Raw genomic sequence first — 14,250 nt, forward strand, 5'->3', positions numbered from 1 at the left:
CAGAAGCATGTGGGCTACTTTGTTAGTTATGCTGACACATGGACTACAGTTCAGTGGACTATTGTAGCCTGGAGGTATCAGTCAAGACAAGTTGCATTTTCCTTACCTTGCCAGAATTTGTCTGATTGGTGAGCAAGTTGGCTTGCAGTCAGATTGAGACACAGCATTGAGATAAGGTAGAAAGTTGGAAAATCGTGGCCGTGCTAGTATTACATATTTTACAGATATATTATTAATGTGACTACAGTTATAATCAGAGGGGTGGATATGCTATGGAGAATTGTCAAAATAATTTAGTCCAGAACAGTCACCTCTGTAATGGTTCAGAGAGGAACTTTTTTTTGGGAGAGGAACTTTAGTTCAGCCACTGTTGCAGAAGGATGCTTTCTGTGGTGTTACTAAAAAAAACCGACTCCCTATTTTGTCACAAGCTTTGCAGAACAGGGACTGGAACCTGAGTTTCTCAAGTGCTCTAACTGTTGGACCAGCCTCTACCATTATGCATGTGAATTGCTTTTAGAAGGGTTCTGTGTTCAGTTTGCTGGTTCAGCTCCAAGCATTGGTGCTTAAGACCATTCTATATGAAGTCTGACTTCCTTGGTCTCCTTGTTCCCACACATGCAGGCTCACAAGCTGTGTGCTTGACAGCCAGCTCTTGAGCATGTTTACAAAGCTGGGTTGTGTGGCTGATCAAGCAATGAAAAGGTCTTAGCTCCTAATCCCGCTCCTCTGCAGCTTGTCATCTTAATTGCTCTAAATGAATTCTTATTTAAACTCCTTCTTTACTCTGTCATGAGCGGAGAGAATTCTTTGGGCTCTGATTCTGCTGGCTAAATTGTGCCTAGTTTGAACCTCCAGTTCATGATCTCTGTGTCTTCTGGAACACTGCTTAGATTTAGAAGATGATTGCATTAGCTGTCAAGGTGGATGTTTTTGCATGACTTGCTCTCCCTGTAGTCACACTGCTTAAGCTTCACTTGCTGTACAATCTAAGATAGCAAGTAAGCTCTCTGTACTCGATTTAGAGTAATGCTACACCTGGTTTTTCAGTGCGTGGCTCTCTACTGCCCCAGTGTGCCCACAAAGCTAGCTGCTCTCAGAAAGTACTAGAGCTGCATGGATTTGTGGTGGGTCCTGGTAGTTCCCAGGAGTGGGCTGCGGTCCTGTTAGAATGCTCCAAAAATAAAAAGTAACTGCGTGCTGATCCCTTAATGCAGAATAGCTTGGCTTGGATCACTGCATTCAGTGTGGGCTGCTGTTTCTAATTGTTTTCAGCCTGCTTTATAGGCTTTAGTTGGAAATATCCCTATGCGTACAGGCTTCAAGGGTGGTTCAGTTACCTGACAAGAAACATTTAAGGCCCTGCCTGCTCTCCATCTGTTGCACCAGAATGCTGCAAGTCTCCTGCACGTCCTATGTCATGTCTGTCAACCCTTGGATACATCCTAGGACGCTTCAGTTAGTACCTGTGTCCATGAGGTAACTAAACCTGTCCCAAGTACTTCATGTCACTTTACATTCATCTTAGTGTACATACTTTTTAGAAAAGGTCATCTGTAATAATTAGAACAAAACCCTAATTTTCTCTTAAGCAATTGCTTTTGAGGGAATAAAGAAAGAGTATTTGAGTTGTAAAGAAGCTCTACTGCATCCCCCATTCCCTTTGAGCATGCTGTATTGCACCCAAGTGACACCTGTACACAAGAATACTGGAGTAGTTTTTATAGCCTTTTATTAGTGTGTAAGCACATCCATGGTGCATATAAAACTGTAACAGCTGACTTAATTTGAACAAATGATATTTTATTTTTCAGTAAGTGATTAAAAAGGCACTTCCACTTTGTGAATGGTGCATCAGGGGTGTAGTAAACAGGAAAAAACCCTATATTAATTGAACACTCAAGACAAAACGAAAGTTTAAGAAAAGATTAACTTACCAATGCCTTTTTTTTTCCTGCAACAGTCTCACAAGTCCTGTGTAAACTACAGTTCACTGGGATTTAAATCATCTGAGCAACTAGAACTCACTTTCTGGAAGATTCTCAAAGTGAATTACTCTGAGTGTTAAAAAAACCCCCACCTTTTCAAATACACCTTATGGTAAAATAAGTTTTGGAGTACTTTTAACGTCAATCTATACATTGGAGACAAGGCAGTTGTGCTTTTATCATTGTCAGAGGAGTGGGTGTATGTGACCTTGACGCTAAGAGTAGACTTATACAGTGCTAAATATCGTCCTCCCTCCCCTTGCTGCAGTGCAATTTTTTAAGCGTGTTTATTCACTGGCTTTTGTTCCATTGAAATCTCCATCTCTTGCATCCATTTCTTCATCACCACCTTCTGTTGCATTCTCAATTACTCTTCTGCCTCCAGATCTACGGGGTGGGGCAAAAGATGCTGGCTCGTTTCCCCTCCTGCAGTAAGAGATGAAAAAAAAAAAATCAGGTGTTAAGTCATTTGCAGTCCTCATGAATAAGCATAGAGTTTTGTAAGAGTACTTGTGCAGCTGATGTTTTTAACTGTAGAAACAGCCAAGAGCTGTGGGCCTCTAATACAACTTTCTGTTCTGTAGCATGTAAGAGTAATTTGTGGACAGGATGAGACTCCCAGTTGCTTGGAACTGTGATGGGATTCCTGTTCTTGTGCTGAAAGTTCTCCTCCAAATAGCCTCATCTGTCCCAAACCTCCCCTTCTCTTCCCTTCATTTCACTGTTTTCCCCTGTGGGGACTGCAACTGGTTGTGCTTGGAAGGAATGGGAAAGGGGGCTGCTTGTACCCACAACAGCAAGGGAGCATCCTTCTTGTCCCTTTAGAGGAGCAAGGAGAGAGAGTTGAATTTCTGACCTGCAGTCTGAATAGGCCCACCAGTTACTGAAGGCCTGTGCGACCTGGGACTGGAGCAGTGCTGCAGATGTCAGCAGGCATTTTTGAGTCCACAGTTCCTCTCTGCAAAGGCTGTGTTGGTCAGAGCGCACCACAGGTGCTTTGACACATATGGCATCCTAGGTCGTGATTTTTGTGCTCCAGTCTCTTTCCCAATGGAGAGGAAACCATTGCTGGTTTGGAACTGTGTTGTAACTCAGGTGCTGACACTTAACAGTGCAAGTGTCTTGCAGAAGAGCTTATAGAAAATGCGTCTTACCCCCTTTTCCTCTCCCATCTCCCTCCCATCCCCAGATACTTCATAGCCACAGCCCAAGGCAGGGACACTTTGGTCCTCAAGGTTACTTTTTGGGGGAGGTGTGAGCAAGTGAGACAGAAGATGAGTTTGTCTCTTCTTGGCCTCCACTGCTACTGTGCTACAAAACACTTAAGTTTTGTAACATGGCCTCTCACTTGCCCCTCATTAAGCAAACCTTTGTAAAGGCTTGAGACCACAGACATAAGTAATAAAATAAATTCATGATCACTGAATATTGTGCCAAAATTACTAATTTGGTGTTAAATGCATCCAACTCTGTACTTTTTGGGTACAGCAATCATGCATAAATATTTAAAGGCTTGTCTTGTCCTTGCAAAAGACTAAGCCGATGTTGTCCTTTCTGAAGCAGCTATTTAAGTCCAAAGTTCAATCTTCCATACAAGGAAAGTAGAACAGTGGCTAGACTGACTTATTTCAGAGGCACAAATCTCTTTTTTCCAAGCTGGAAATATGACATGTAGTCTGTTCTCCACAATTCTGCCCTTAAACTTTGCTGTGAGCAAGCAATTAGCTGGATGATAAAGCTTCATTTAAGATCTGCTGTTAGCTAACCTTAGTTGTTCTGGTGCCGAGGGCATGTATTGAGCACAAGGGTATGTCGTTCCTACCCTGGCACGTGCTTGACAGAGTCTAACAGCAGTGACTACTATTTTGTGATAGCAGATATTTGTTATTACTGTTTAACAATAAAGTTCTAGTTAGGTCAGTAAATTCATTAATTCTTGTCAATAAAGAGCTCACTCTTCACCAGGAAGAGCTCTTTACCTCCTTGGACTCCTGCTATCTGGACTCAAATTACTCACGAGTCATTTGTAAGATAACTCTTTATGCTGCAGTAATTCACTGAAGTGCTATAAGAGAACATGGGACTGGTGGGGAGTAACAGCAAGAGTCTAACCAAATTGTGCAGTACAGTTTTGGTTACAAAGAAGTGAACTCCCTATCACACACTAACCACTTATTAATATAAATTGTTGCAATATGCATAAGCCTAATACTTCTTTAAACTGGTATTGGCCTTGTGGATAAACACTTTTTGTTTATATCTGTTCCTCTTAAACAGGTTTATGGGTCTGATGATATTCACGTGGTCATTCGCATTAGTGCCTTTAGAATACTGCGTACAGTTGAGACAAGCCTTAAGCATTAGTGTTTGCTTAGCATCTCTCTATTTAATCTACCTTTGAACAAGTGCTACTGGAGTAGTGCTTGAATAACAGTCTAACTGGAAATATTAGGCTGACTAAAAGGCACATGCAAGGACAAGACATCATCTTTAAATATTTGTGTATTCACAGCAAATTCCAGCATATGTAAAATAGAAGGTATACAAATATTACAAGGCAGTAGCTCTTTAATTTTTGCAACAGCAAGTATTATTCCTATCTCCAGAGAATGTGATAAAGTATAATATAATGCTGTGCTAGGTTACAGTGTCAATATTGACTTCTGTGTCCATGCTTTACGTTTTAATAACAGTAGACAAGCAATGTAATGTCTGAAAAATAGCTCTAAAACCCTCAGTAATAGCTCTTTGTAAGCAATACATAGTGCTATGTAATGAAAGGCAAGATTTTCTCTTTGTCTGTGATTGTGTGGTGTAAGTGTGATAAATCACATGCAAATAAGATCTTCCCAGATCTTAGGTGAGTTAGATGGGATCTTACCTTAAAGTCAGCATTACAAGATGCATAAGAAATACTGTGAAATTCTAATAACATGCTGTGACCCTTCATATTCATTAGTCCTTTTAATCAATTCTACTAATCAATGGTGTATTTGATTTGAAAAAATTTAATCTTTGTGGCTGTGCACAAAGATGAGGTGCAAAAAAGACAATTTTCATGCATAAAACGTCAGAGTACTTTATTAGGTACTCTGTTGGTAGAGCTTGTGAGAATGCAACCTTGGTAAGTCTACATCAGTACGTAACCTACTTGTAAGAAAGATGTATCACTGATGAACAGCTGATGGTAGCTAGATTATTGTAATATTTGTCTCTTTTGATAAAACAGATTAATGCCAAGATATCCAAGCCTTCACAGTTTGCAGAAACCTCACATAATTTTTACTTGGGCCAAAGAAAATGAAAATTTATGCAACACAAGCTAGCTGCAAAGTTGAAGGCATGGTACCTGCTTAGTCATGCGAAGGTTCCTGTGTCCCTCTGAAACAGAGATAAAGAGTCCCGGGCAGTTATACTAAGCACACGGTCATGATCAGAGGTAGGAGATTACTTTTAAATAATTAAACAAAGTACATTACAGCCAATTACATTACATTTAGATAAAACAAAAATGAGCCTTATGCTAATCTATGTAAAAAGGGCTGGACACAGCCACTCCTTTGTAAAGCAGCCAGGAGCATATACCACCCAAGATGGTGCCAATGGAAAAGGCTACCACATCCCTGACTCTTCTCTTTGAAGTAAATTCACATCTCAAGGTTCATGCATGTTACTGGTAAACACACTGGCAAACTGCTTCAAGAACACAACTAGGCAGGTGCTTTACTTTCATCTGAAATACTGTTGGTTTTAGGTAGAAACCAAAGTTTTATGGTGTAATGATGCAGATGGAGCAATTTCCTTATAATTCAAGTCAGACTCTTTATTTCAGTGAGTTGGTGCTTTCAAAACCAGTGAATGCAGGAGAACTCAGGTATGTAGCTGACTGATCACAGCTTTATCTTTTTCCCAGTCAGTTTTAACAAGAAAATGCAAAGCGATGTTTTGATCTTTTCCTTGGTCTGATGACACCCTTTGTGGTGAAGTCCAAAGAGACTTTTGGATGAGTCATATAATGTGCTTTGCCTTTTGCTGCCTGTGGTGTTGTCTGTTCACAGTTGTGTGTGAGTTGTGCATGTGAGAAAGTGTGAAAAGCACAAGCATTTCACAAGCATTTTGTGAGAGCTTCTGTACAAATAGATACAGCCATTATGTAGGGGGTGTCTTCAAAAGCAACCAAGCCTAATTCTGTTCCTATTTAAGCCAACAGGAGTTTTGGTTAAAAAAAGAGTAAGGCCTGTGCCATGTTATCACAGTTGTTCATCTCAGAGCTGAAATCCTGGGACTGCTGCAGTCTATGAAATAGACTTCACCTTCTGTCTTTGGCCTTTTGTTGTATCTGCCAAACTAATACAAGGAGTGAGTAACTTTGCAGCATTATCAGTGTCTGTTCTTTACTTGCACAGATTTGTTTTCACTCCTCTAGTTTAGTTCCAAATTTCAAGGCTGCCAATGAGTGGGAACAGCTATCCCAAACAGGGGCACTCTACCTGAGCTTGCTCTTCAGTGCTGCAACCTCACGGCCCAGGGCTTCGTTACTCTCAGTAGCTTCATCCAGCTCTCTCTGCAGCTTCCTGCGGTTTGCGTTGATACGCTGAGACTCTTCCTCAGCCTCCTCCAGCTGCCTTTTCAGTTGCTTGAGTCGTGTGCTGCCCTTCTCGGCCTAAAGGGAAATTTTAGAGTAATGCTTTAATTCAAAACAGATCTAATAGCTTTACATTCCTCGTTTTAATTTCATACTTTTCATGAGAGTTTTATGGCCTGAATCAAAGGTAGAAGCTTAAAATCTAAAAAATGTAGAAATAACTTTGCTTTGTGGGAGTTCATTTTTCCTTTTTGTTTCTTTTGCTGCACAGTCCTACCTCTGCTTTCTGGCTTGCAGGTTGGTGTGCATTAGGTAAAGCTAAAATTTTAAAACAAAATGTGTTCATCGTCTCCATTCATATACCTATAAGGATGTTGTGTGCAGTCCTGTATATCACTGTGAGGTCAGACTGTTGCAGCTGGCTGATTGACAAGGACTAGTGCTTTGGCACTTGACTCAGCATGGAAGAACTATATTGTCCTGTCTTTTAGCAAAGGGCTGTATAGCTCTCCCAGGATAGGGCCCAAGCAGTCTGCTTTCTAGAGGGATATTTCTTTGAGGCAGAACATGGAATCTTCCTTTCTTAGGGTAAAACCTGGAAATCCCTGTGCCCCAGACTAAGACCATCATGGCACAGTCTGATACCTGATCTTTGTACTGCTCTGCTTGCTTTCTCTCGTCCTCCACCTGCAACAATGCATCCTTCAGCTTCTTGTCCTTCTGGCGCAATGTCTTGGCTGCAGCCTGCTTCTCTCTGCAAATGACAGTGCAACATTGGTGGTGTGGAAGGTCTGTAGTCTTCACCTGCCTCAGGCATGTTGCTCATGAAACTGGCACCAAGAACCCATATGTTAAAGGCCTTACTGAATTTAACAGATGAATTCTGAGCAAAACTTAAAGGTCGTGTTCTTCTGATCAAAACAAATATGTGTCTTTGCTGTATGCTAGAGGTGCTCCAGGAGATCTGTTCTAAAACACAAGGTGATTTCCTCAAGAAATAATCCTACAAATGGCACAGTCTGTTATGGCAATTAACTTGGCAGTGTCATAGGGTAGTTACTCTAAAATGTAGGGGAGCAGATCCTTGCCTTTGATACCAGTAGAACTTTTCAGCAATAAAATGGTTCTTAATCAGAACCTGTAACAACTCCAGTTACTGGCCATATGTCTAAGAAATGTTAAGTGAGGGAGAGACTATACCAAGCCTTAATGGCACTGAGAGCCTGATGGCACAAATCCTGTATGCCTTTGTTTACTTTGTCTCATTAACTGGAACAATATATAGACAGCTGTGCCCTCGGGGAGACCAGTACCTGGCTTCCTGTTCCAATTGCTCTTCAAGAGAAGCAATTTTGGCCTCCAGAGCAGCAATTGTGGCTTTGAATTTGGACTTCACAGCTCCCTCCATCTCCTGCAGCTTACTCTTCAGCTCTTTGTTCTGCCTCTCCAGTTGCTGCCGAGCATTTTCGTTCTTCTGTGCAGTGGAGCGCTCTGTTGCCAGCTCATTGTTCAGCTGCTCTGCCTGCAAGGGTGAGAATGGATGCTGTCAAAAGTGTTGCATGCTTTCAGAGAAATGACAGGTCACAATTTAAGGTGGCAATTCTCCAATATTTATTCAGAACCACAAATAGCTTTGGCTGGAATACAAACAAAAAGTGACATGTGCTGAAATGAGCTCTACCTGCTGTACCGCTTTCCTCATGCGATCACCCATTGCATCTATGTTGCTTTGCTCCTCTTCCAGCTCTTCCTCCAGTTGGGCAATTCTTGCCTCCAGGCGCCGTTTCTCATCCTGAAGGCTTGTCCTGTAAGTTTAATAAGTGTGTAGTTATGGCTCTGACCAGTTGAATGTGTCTGAAACTATATGAACTGCCAATAATTCATAAAGAAAAGAAAACTAGGTATTTCAATGAAACTAGTCATAGGTGTGCATGTTGTGTTGTCAACATGCTGTTGGGAGAGGAACATAACTTCTCTTGGCAGCCATGCAATGTCCAGCAGCATGTGTACAGCCTTGTGAGTAATCCAGTCTATTCCTACCTTCCAGAAGTAGCGCTTGCAAGTTCCTCTGCCATCTCTTCTTTCTCCAGATCTGCTTGTTTGCGAGCTCTCTCTGCAGCAGCCAGATCCTAGGAGAAAAGGAAAAGGCAGCATAGTAAAGAAGTGAGCAAGTAAGTGTTCAGACAAACAGTTATAGCATGATACACAGGACTGGACGCTTTCTAAAACTGGGATAAGATGGGTTGTCTTGTTAACAGAATAAATTCTTGTCATATCATAAATCCTACAGAAGTACAATAAAATACACTTTATCCAGCTGTCACCTGGTTTCTATTTTATTGGTTTTAGTCACAAGATTGCCATTTAATACATGTAGGAATAATAGCACTAACAAGATTTCAGGTATTTATAGCTATTGAAAACAATTTATGTTGGATCATCCAGTTCATTTCCTTTTAAGACTGGTTAACTGTGCTTTCCTGCAAGGTGGTTTTTTTTTCAGTTTAATCTGGCTATGCTCAGCTAGATCCAACAACTTTAGTGGAGTTCATGGAGCACATGGAACTTGTAACAAGTGCTGCTTATATCTTCCCATCCCTGATAGTGATTATTTCATTTCAGTTCTGTTTTGCTACTGAAGGTCATGTGTAGTCTGCTTCATACTGCTCTAAGTTTTCCACTTTACCTCTTGAAGCTGGATGAGTTCTGCTTCCAGACCCTTTGCTTTCTTCTCATTTTCTCTGGCTGTAGCAAATATTTCTTCTCTGGCAGCCCTTGCATCATCCAGCTCTCGTTGGTAGTCCTTCATCTGAGCCTTGTTGAAAAGAATAACAGAGATGTATTTTTGTTTGGCTTTATTACAATTTCAGTAGAAAGAAATCTGGACAGAATAGAACACATACACGTGTACAGAGTCATAATGCCTGCTTAAATTCTATTTTCCGGAGAGATCAGCTAGCGCATGTTGGAAGGTCCGAAATGCTATTCTAAGAAGAGCAATGCTTCTACTTGCATGCTGCAGCTTTTGTAATGCCTATTGTCCTTATTTCCTCTGAATATTTGAGTACATGTGCAGTCTTAATCTTTCTGATATACCCTTTTTTGTTGTTTAACTGTCAGCATATGACAGAACAGTTGATACGGAGACTTATATATAAAACAGGAAAATGCTAATTCAGAGACAAGATAATTTCTGAACAGTCTTTTATGCTTTTGAGTGAAGTGTTAGAACCACAATTGAATTCCTGTGATAGATTTTATCCTGTAGCCCTTTCTCTATGTGGGAATCTGTTTTCCTTCATATGGGTAAGTCAATAGCAGGCCAGAGAACTCTGGAAACTCTCTGCAATTATGAAATTTAAGATTTTTCATGGTTTGCCATGTGACGTTTTCCATTGTCATTCAAACTGAGCGTGACAGTACAGATACTTGAATCTGAGAGTCTAGTTAAAACTCCCCCTATAACCAATTCTCTGTAGCCGGCATCAAGTTCACAGATGTCACCTAATGTTCATATTGTGGCTGTACAAAAGACAGCAGTGGGAAAAATTATATTTGTGAGATTACATACCTGTAATTTGCGAAGTTGTTTGATGGCTTCTTCCCGAGCTTTATTAGCAGAATCAGCTTGGCTTTCTAGATCTTTAACGTCAATCTCTAACTTCTTTTTAGCTGCAGCTGCCAGGGCACGTTGCTTCCGCTCATCTTCCAGTTCCGTTTCGTATTCGTGGAGCTGATCATTAAAGAAAACAAGTTTAGGAAAGTCCTTGAGCACTCTTTAAACACTCTGTGTATGTCTGAATAATGTGTACAGCCCCCTATATCTCTATTAATTGTGATTTCCCTGGCAGTTAAAATAGATTTCAATCTTGTCCAAAAATTAAAGATTTTTGAAAGGAGTCAGCAATTTGGGTTCTGTATTCATGGAAATATGTATATTACAAGATGATGACTACAGCAGCTGCCCTTGCTGTCACAACACTACTATACAAATAGGCTGTGTCATGTCTGGTTTTGTCCCCAATGCTTTTGTATCCATTCAGTGTACCTTGAGAAGGCAGATATATTAGCAGCTGTCTGTTTTTCACTTGCACTGAGAAAAAACCTGTTATGCAGTTTTGTGCCTTTTTTAGTACAATAACCTACTTTTTTTTTTTTATTTGCCAAGCGTAAGGCAATATAATGTTTTTTTTCTCATTATAGTAAGGTGCTTTTAATAATGGCACAAGGCTGGGGACTTTCAGCTGGCTTGGTTAGATATTTAGAAAGGCAATAGTAGGGAATGGTACCTGTTTAAGGAGTTGTCTTCTCTTCTCCTCATTCTGTTCATCTCTGGCTTGTAAATCTCTTTCAAACTGGCCTTTCAGGGCCTGCATATTAACCTCCAACCTGAGTTTGGCATCTTCAGCAGCCTGTAGCTCATCCTCTATCTCTTCTAATTGTGTCTTCATCTCTTCTACTTGCTGTTCAAGGATCCGTTTAGATTTCTCCAATTCGTGGACCTTTCAAGCAATGAGAATTGAATAGACTTGTTATAAGAAATAAAAATAGTTCTAGTTAAACAGTCTACCTGCAGTATAGGCTACATTTGAAAATAGCTGTGGAGAATGAATGAACTAATTTGCGCTGAAAATGGTAAATTAACATTTTTTGTACACTTACAAATCTATCTTAAAATAACCTGAGATTTTCTTTATCCCAAACTTTCATTTTTAATCTAGTCAAGTATCATTATTGAATTTATTTAGTATTAGAAGTAATATTATCATATTACTGTAATAAAAGAAGTGATTTGCTATGTATCAGTGGAAATTTGCTGCAGATATACAAGTAAATGTTAGGCAAAGTCAAATATAACTAATAAAATCAGATTTGTGGAGTTTACAACTACAAAGCTGCTTAATAAACTAGTAAATTATTTAGAATATCTTTAATGTTTTTTCAGTCTTTGAAATCAATAAGAATCTTCTTCATGCTTGAAGTCATGTTAAAAATAAAGATGGCTTACAGTTACTTTGCCAAGTCTCTTGAAAGTTTGAGCCCAAATGGATTGAATTCTGTATGAAATATCTGATCTTGCTGAATGGATTTGTGTGCCGCAGAGAATTTCCCACACTGAAAACAATTATCTCTTTGTCAGCTGCTATTTTAAGATTTTGTTGTGGAAATTGTTCTAAGCCCAAAACTTACATTCTTGCCAACATCATCTTTGGAGCTAACAAGATCTTCCATTTCAGCTTTCAACATTTTGTTCATTCTCTCCAGTTCTTCTTTGGCTTCCAAAGCCTCTTCAAGTGCTCGTGCCAATGACAAAGCTTTTGTTTCTTTTTCTCTAGCTTCAGCTTCTGCTCTGTCCCTTTCATCTGCATATTTTGAAGAGATGTTTTTCTCTTCAGCTAGCATCTGTAAAAAAGTAGTGTTAATACAGGTAGTCATTAGTAATAGGGTTTTTTCTATTGCAACTATCTTGTCAGTTGTTAATGACAGAGAAAAAAACTCTGCTTTTTGATAAATGTGTATAAATACAAAATTAACCAGTGTATGTGTAAATAAATTTTTTTATTAATTAAAAACTTATTTAATTAAGTTTATTTTTTGTCCCTGCTTTATGTTTCACTGAACCAGTGAAGTCTCTGTGAGTTCCAGAGAAGTTAGGTGATAACACAGCAAGGGAGAATCTTAAATCCATACCTGATCAAACTTCTTCTGTTTCTTCTCCAGGTTGGAGACCAGCTGACGCTGGTTGTCTAAGTCCACCACCAGGTCATCCAGCTCCTGCTGGAGTCTGTTCTTGGTTTTTTCCAGTTTGTCATAAGAAGCAGCCTTTTCTTCAAACTGTTGTGTGAGACTTTCAATTTCCTTCTGAAGTTTCTTTTTGCCTTCTTCCATGATTTCTATTGTGCTGGAATATTCCTGTAGCTTCTTCTTAGAGTCAGAGAGCTGAAATTTGAATTCAGAGGACAAATCTTTATAGCAATGACAACAAAGCTTGTCAGAGAAGATGGCCGGGAGACAACCAAGACCCAGAAATCTTATCTAATTTGACCCATGTGAAGCTAGTGACCCATCAACCAGCCCTCAAAATGAGGCAGACCACAGACCTAGTATGCACATACAGGCCTAGTGTTGCAAGGCTATCTTGAGAGCTACCTTGCATTTGTACCTGTCCTAGAGATCACACTTTAAAGAAAAGACTGCTGGCTCCATTGTGGAGCTTCACTGATGCCATCTGGGCTCACAGCACTAGTTCCCTGAAGGTCCATGTGCTGTGCCGGGATAGTTATACAGGTCTGAAACCTCTGGAATTACTGACAAAACTCTCAGTGATGGAGATACTGATTTAACGATGGCACTGATACCTGTATTGTCAGTGTTGAAATATGTCTTTCCAGGTTTTGTTTTGCTTCTACTTCTTCATCCAACTGCTCTTGCAAGCTATTCTTCTCATCCTCTAACTGACGAAGCTTGGTAGACACATTTAGCTTCTGCCGTGTCTCTTCCTGAAGCAGCTCCTGCAGTCACCACATCAATCACCAATACAGTCATTATTTTAGGTCTTTTTATAGTGCACACTATAAATATTGTAGCTGAGCTGTTACTAGATGAAAGTTTACCTGTGTATCTTGTAGCTGAGATCCTAAGGTTGCAACATCTTTGGTCAATTTGATTGTCTTGCTTTCTGCTTCATTGAGCAAACCAGTAACATTTTCAACCTCAACCTATGAGACATCACAGTGAATAAACTCAGTTATTTTGCACAACTTCAAAATCTTCCTCCAAACTTTAGTTTGCTCTAGATTGAAATCTTGACTTTAAACAGGATCTGCATCTGCTCCTATGCTTCTGGGTCACCTCAAGCACTGACAGTGTTTCTAGCTTAACTGGAATTCACAATTTTGCCATAATTTTTCTGGACAATATGTGGGATTTGAGTCCTGTGGAACTAAATCCTACACACAAACTCTGCAGTGTCTACATGTGTCATCTTTGTGACCTGTGTATTAAGACCCCCAAGGTCTAATGCCATTTTTGTCTAGTTTACCTTGGTATTTTATGACTATATATCAAAACCTAGCCATATGCATAAGGCAATACTCGTATACTCTTCTCAATGAATGGCAAAGGGGAATGGGGATTTTTGTGGATTTTTCTTCCTTTTCCCAAGTTTGACAGAAATTGATGCATTTTGATTATATTTCCTTATTTATCCACTAACTTAAAATAATAAAGAAAAGCTTACTGCTGCTATGAACAGAGTTGTAACAATAAGCTTGATTAGTATTGCTGGACATTGAACATCTGCCAAAGAACCATTTTAAACTATCTTTAGTTTTTTCTTATTAGACATTAAATCATAGATAAGTGAGCATTCTCATTTTGTTGTAATTTTTTCTGAGCACCTCATGTGTTTAATAGCCGTCTAATCCATTTCCAGAAGCCGTATTCCTATCAATGTTCCCCACCACCGAGAAATGAACAGAAAGAAACTCTGTAAAACGTGCAGCACAGTCACTGAACCAGTGGTGGCATTACAGGCTGCAACATGTACAGCAGGACGGTGAGACTAAAAGCTCTCACTTCCATGAAACAGAGTGATTGTAATTGTTTAATTGTGTGATAATTGAGGTAGGAGTTCAAGGTAGGAACCCTACAGATGACAAAAAAATTAGCGTTTCA

General features: G+C 39.8%; 1 protein-coding gene across 3 annotated transcripts in view; it reads right to left on the reverse strand.

Moving 5' to 3' along the window:
- Positions 1–1,715: 1,715 nt before the first annotated feature.
- The window catches only part of MYH11 (myosin heavy chain 11), a 60,614-nt gene continuing 48,079 nt past the window's right edge, over positions 1,716–14,250 (reverse strand). For 2 of the 3 annotated variants that reach the window (XM_068424118.1, XM_068424117.1), the window contains 13 exons: positions 13,188–13,292; positions 12,933–13,085; positions 12,265–12,513; positions 11,764–11,976; positions 10,863–11,075; positions 10,145–10,306; positions 9,260–9,388; positions 8,614–8,702; positions 8,255–8,378; positions 7,887–8,095; positions 7,219–7,327; positions 6,479–6,651; positions 1,716–2,414 (listed from right to left, as the gene is read on the reverse strand). In XM_068424118.1, coding sequence (XP_068280219.1) covers positions 2,276–2,414; positions 6,479–6,651; positions 7,219–7,327; positions 7,887–8,095; positions 8,255–8,378; positions 8,614–8,702; positions 9,260–9,388; positions 10,145–10,306; positions 10,863–11,075; positions 11,764–11,976; positions 12,265–12,513; positions 12,933–13,085; positions 13,188–13,292 — 2,067 coding nt within the window. In that variant the 3' untranslated portion in view covers positions 1,716–2,275. Of the gene's footprint in view, positions 2,415–5,337; positions 5,370–6,478; positions 6,652–7,218; positions 7,328–7,886; positions 8,096–8,254; positions 8,379–8,613; positions 8,703–9,259; positions 9,389–10,144; positions 10,307–10,862; positions 11,076–11,763; positions 11,977–12,264; positions 12,514–12,932; positions 13,086–13,187; positions 13,293–14,250 lie in introns of all 3 variants that reach the window. The other variant, XM_068424119.1, reaches the window with a different exon arrangement.

This window comes from Nyctibius grandis, chromosome Z, assembly GCF_013368605.1.
Source record: "Nyctibius grandis isolate bNycGra1 chromosome Z, bNycGra1.pri, whole genome shotgun sequence".
NCBI classification, from domain to species: domain Eukaryota; kingdom Metazoa; phylum Chordata; class Aves; order Nyctibiiformes; family Nyctibiidae; genus Nyctibius; species Nyctibius grandis.